We start from the raw sequence: 5,195 nt of genomic DNA on the forward strand, positions 1-5,195 counted from the left end.
GCTGTTCGACATAGGAAAAATTTGCATCACAAATAGAAACTCATATAAGATAATTCGCATCATGATCACCATTATTTCAAGGATAATACAAGATAGGATCGTACCATCACAAATCACACAACCGAAACAAGTAAACAACAAAAAGCTGATGTATAATTTGAACAACGATACAAGACGGAAATTGAGATTACTAGATGGTGTGATGTAGTGATGTGTTAAACCATGTGTCCTTGGCTAGTTCCCGTTGGTTGGATCCGGAAGATTTGGCAACTGAAGAAGGTTGCGTCGCGCCATGCTATAAGAATAGGATTGAGAGCAGCAGCAGGCTGGGAGAGCAGAGGCGGCCGGGCGGCTTAGGGCACGGAACGGCTGCGGATAATTTTCTGCGTACTAATCACAGGAGAACACAACGTTTAGAAGGAGACTTGAGCCAATAGCCCCCCCTTGTCTCCGCCACTGCCGCTGCCGCGGGGCGCATCGGCCCATAGAGCGTGAACGCCATCTGGTAGAACCACATGCCCTGCAGGGTCATCAGCACGCCACTAGCAAGGTCGACAGGGAAGCTCACCGGGAGGAGCGCACCGAGGACGGTGGAGGCGACGCAGAGCCCAATCAGCAGAACTAGGAGGTAGTGGTAGTATCCCTCCAGCCCCTGGTGGGTGGTTGAGTGGAAGTAGAAGAGCAGCAGCTCTGCAGTGAAGGCCGTTGCCAGCACCACCACTGGTAGAAAAAGAGGCTTCCGTCCAGCCCCATTAGTCGCGAAACTGTAGGAACCGCGACTAATGAAGTCTTTAGTCGCGGTTCGGCAGACGAACTGCGACCAAAGGCTTGGGCCAGGGCGCTCGGTGGCCAGCTGGTGCACGTGAGGGGCTTTAGTCGCGGTTGGCCAGGCCAACCGCGACTAAAGGTGCCCAAAGGCCTTTAGTCGCGGTTGGCCTGGCCAACCACGACTAAAGCTCCTCCCCTATATATACCAGTTCAGCGCACTCACTTAGCCATTTGGTGCCACTTCTCTTCACAAGGGGGTGTAGGTTTGCTTTTGGTTCCTCTTATGCACACAAGGTGTTTGATGAAATGCCCAACAGCGTGAAACAAACATGATATGAAGTGTTGGAGCCACACTTGAGGTTCCTCCTCGATCGCGGTTAGCAACTTGAACCTTTCATGCATGTGTGTCATTGATAAAATATGCATGTGTGTTGTTCATTGTTTAATTTCTATTGTTTATAGCTAGTTACTTTAACAAATGCATGATGGTTAATTATATATTTTATATTATAATAATGCAGATGAATCGGCAATGGATGTACGGTAACCGACTCTCCCGCGAGTTCACTGCGGGTTTGAAAGATTTCCTCGTAGTGGCTAATGCGAACAAGCAGAAGGGTTTTGTTATCTGTCCATGTGTTGACTGTAAGAATCAGAAGGGTTACTCTTCCTCAAGAGAAGTTCACCTGCACCTGCTTCGGCACGGTTTCATGCCAAGCTATAATTGTTGGACCAAGCATGGAGAAAGAGGGGTTATAATGGAAGAAGATGAAGAAGGGGATGATTTCATCGATGAAAGCTATCTTGCTCATTTCGGTGATACTTTCATGGAGGATGCTGAAGGTGAAGGGGAAGGTGAAGGGGAAGGTGAAGGGGAAGGTGAAGGGGAAGGTGAAGAAGAGGCACGTGATGAGACCATTGATGATCTTGGTCGGACCATTGCTGATGCACGGAGACGCTGCGAAACTGAAAAGGAGAGGGAGAATTTGGATCGCATGTTAGAGGATCACAGAAAGTCGTTGTACCCTGGATGCGATGATGGTCTGAAAAAGCTGGGCTGCACACTGGATTTGCTGAAATGGAAGGCACAGGCAGGTGTAGCTGACTCGGCATTTGAAAACTTGCTGAAAATGTTGAAGAATATGTTTCCAAAGAATAACGAGTTGCCCGCCAGTACGTACGAAGCAAAGAAGGTTGTCTGCCCTCTAGGTTTAGAGGTTCTGAAGATACATGCATGCATCAACGACTGCATCCTCTACCGCGGTGAATACGAGAATTTGAATGAATGCCCGGTATGCACTGCATTGCGTTATAAGATCAGAGGCGATGACCCTGGTGACGATGTTGAGGGCGGGAAACCCAGGAAGAGGGTTCCCGCCAAGGTGATGTGGTATGCTCCTATAATACCACGGTTGAAACGTCTGTTCAGGAACAAAGAGCATGCCAAGTTGTTGTGATGGCACAAAGAGGATCGTAAGTCGGACGAGGAGTTGAGACACACCGCAGATGGAACGCAATGGAGAAAGATCGACAGAGAGTTCAAAGATTTTGCAGCTGACGCAAGGAACATAAGATTTGGTCTAAGTACAGATGGCATGAATCCTTTTGGCGAGCAGAGCTCCAGCCATAGCACCTGGCCCGTGACTCTATGCATCTACAACCTTCCTCCTTGGTTGTGCATGAAGCGGAAGTTCATTATGATGCCAGTGCTCATCCAAGGTCCGAAGCAACCCGGCAACGACATCGATGTGTACCTAAGGCCATTAGTTGATGAACTTTTACAGCTGTGGGGCAGACCTGGTGTCCGTGTGTGGGATGAGCACAAAAAAGAGGAATTTAACCTACGAGTGTTGCTTTTCGTAACCATCAACGATTGGCCTGCTCTTAGTAACCTTTCGGGACTGTCAAATAAGGGATACAATGCATGCACGCACTGCTTACATGAGACTGAAAGTGTACATTTGCCAAATTGTAAGAAGAACGTGTACCTTGGGCATCGTCGATTTCTTCCGAAAATTCATCCAGTAAGAAAGAAAGGCAAGCATTACAACGGCAAGGCAGATCACCGGCCGAAGCCTGCGGAACGCACTGGTGCTGAGGTATTTGATATGGTCAAGGATTTGAAAGTCATCTTTGGAAAGGGTCCTGGCGGACAATCAGTTCCGAAGGGAGCTGACGGGCACGCAGCCATGTGGAAGAAGAAATCTATATTCTGGGAGCTAGAATATTGGAAAGTCCTAGAAGTCCGCTCTGCAATCGACGTGATGCACGTTACGAAGAATATTTGCGTGAACCTCCTAAGCTTCTTGGGCGTGTATGGGAAGACAAATGATACAAAGGAAGCACGACAGGACCAGCAACATTTGAAAGACCCTGATGACCGGCATCCGGAATGGTTTCAAGGTCGTGCCAGCTACGCTCTGACCAAAGAAGAGAAGGTCATCTTTTTTGAATGCCTGAGCAGTATGAAGGTCCCTTCTGGATTCTCGTCCAATATAAAGGGAATAATAAACATGGCGGAGAAAAAGTTCCAAAACCTGAAGTCTCACGACTGCCACGTGATTATGACGCAATTGCTTCCGATTGCTTTGAGGGGGCTCCTGCCAGAAAATGTTCGAGTAGCCATTGTGAAGCTATGTGCATTCCTCAATGCAATCTCTCAGAAGGTAATCAATCCAGAAGATCTACCACGGTTACAGAATGATGTGATCCAATGTCTTGTCAGTTTCGAGTTGGTGTTCCCGCCATCCTTCTTCAATATTATGACGCACCTCTTGGTTCACCTAGTCGAAGAGATTTTCATTCTCGGTCCTGTATTTCTACACAATATGTTCCCCTTCGAGAGGTTCATGGGAGTATTAAAGAAATATGTTCGTAACCGTGCTAGGCCAGAAGGAAGCATCGCCAAGGGCTATGGAAATGAGGAGGTAATTGAGTTTTGTGTTGACTTTGTTCCTGACCTTAAGCCGATTGGTCTTCCTCGATCGCGGCACGAGGGGAGACTAAGTGCAAAAGGCACGATCGGAAGGAAATCAACGACATGTATGGACGGCCATTCTCTGACTGAAGCACACCACACTGTACTGACCAATTCCAGCTTGGTGGCTCCGTACTTTGAGAAACACAAGAATATTTTACGCTCGGACAACCCGGGGAAGCCTGAATCCTGGATTAGGAAGGCCCACATGGAGACTTTCGGTAGTTGATTGAGAAAACATTTAATGAATGACAATGATGTTGTAGATCAGCTGTACATGTTGGCCAAGCCACCATCTTCGACTATAACGACTTTCCAAGGGTACGAGATAAATGGGAATACATTTTACACGATCGCCCAAGATAAAAAGAGCACCAACCAAAACAGTGGTGTCCGCTTTGATGCAGCAACCGAGAATGGGCAAAAGGTCACATATTATGGTTACATAGAGGAGATATGGGAACTTGACTATGGACCCTCCTTTAAGGTCCCTTTGTTCCGGTGCAAATGGTTCAAGCTAACAGGAGGTGGGGTAAAGGTGGACCAGCAATACGGAATGACAATGGTGGATTTCAACAATCTTGGTTACCTTGATGAACCATTCGTCCTAGCGAAAGATGTCGCTCAGGTTTTCTATGTGAAGGACATGAGTAGCAAACCGAGGAAACGGAAAGATAAGAAAACGATCAGTACATCATGCGATGATCCAAAGCGCCACATTGTTCTTTCAGGGAAAAGAAACATCGTGGGAGTGGAGGACAAGACACACATGTCAGAAGATTATAATATGTTTGCTGAAATTCTGCCCTTCAAAGTGAACACCGACCCAAGCATTAAGTTAAATGATGAGGATGCTCCATGGATATGGCACAATCGTAAGCAAGCAGGGACACAAGGGAAGAAATGATGTGTAATAATTTATTGTACCAAACTTTGTTGAATGGATCATGTGAATTATATTACCCGTGATGTGTTTGGTGTCCATTTTCGAATGATTCGAGATACCACTGATGATACATGAAATTTGGAGTGATTTAGTCATACTCCTGCCTAGGCGTATAAAATTTTGAATTGAATTAGTTTTATTTTTCTGAATTTTTTGATATATTATTTGTATTTTTAACATTTTGAATTGAATTAGTTTTATTTTTCTTAATTTTTTGATATATTATTTGTATTTTTAGAATTTTGAATTGAATTAGTTTTATTTTTGTGAATTTTTTGATATAATATTTGTGTTTTTAACATATTGAATTGAATTAGTTTTATTTTTCTAAATTTTTTGATATATTATTTGTATTTTTAACATTTTGAATTGAATTAGTTTTATTTTTCTTAATTTTTTGATATATTATTTGTATTTTTAGAATTTTGAATTGAATTAGTTTTATTTTTCTGAATTTTTTGATATAATATTAGTGTTTTTAACATATTGAATTGAATTAGTTTT

At 44.4% G+C, this 5,195-nt stretch overlaps 1 protein-coding gene across 1 annotated transcript in view; it reads right to left on the reverse strand.

Annotated features, from left to right (window-relative positions):
• Window positions 1-394: 394 nt before the first annotated feature.
• Window positions 395-5,195, reverse strand: part of LOC119357762 (transmembrane protein 45A-like) — a 13,766-nt gene continuing 8,965 nt past the window's right edge. The window contains exon 3 of the mRNA XM_037624602.1: window positions 395-718. Within this exon, the coding sequence (XP_037480499.1) occupies window positions 395-718 (324 nt within the window). The remainder of the gene's footprint in view (window positions 719-5,195) is intronic.

This window comes from Triticum dicoccoides, chromosome 2A, assembly GCF_002162155.2.
Source record: "Triticum dicoccoides isolate Atlit2015 ecotype Zavitan chromosome 2A, WEW_v2.0, whole genome shotgun sequence".
Classification (NCBI taxonomy): domain Eukaryota; kingdom Viridiplantae; phylum Streptophyta; class Magnoliopsida; order Poales; family Poaceae; genus Triticum; species Triticum dicoccoides.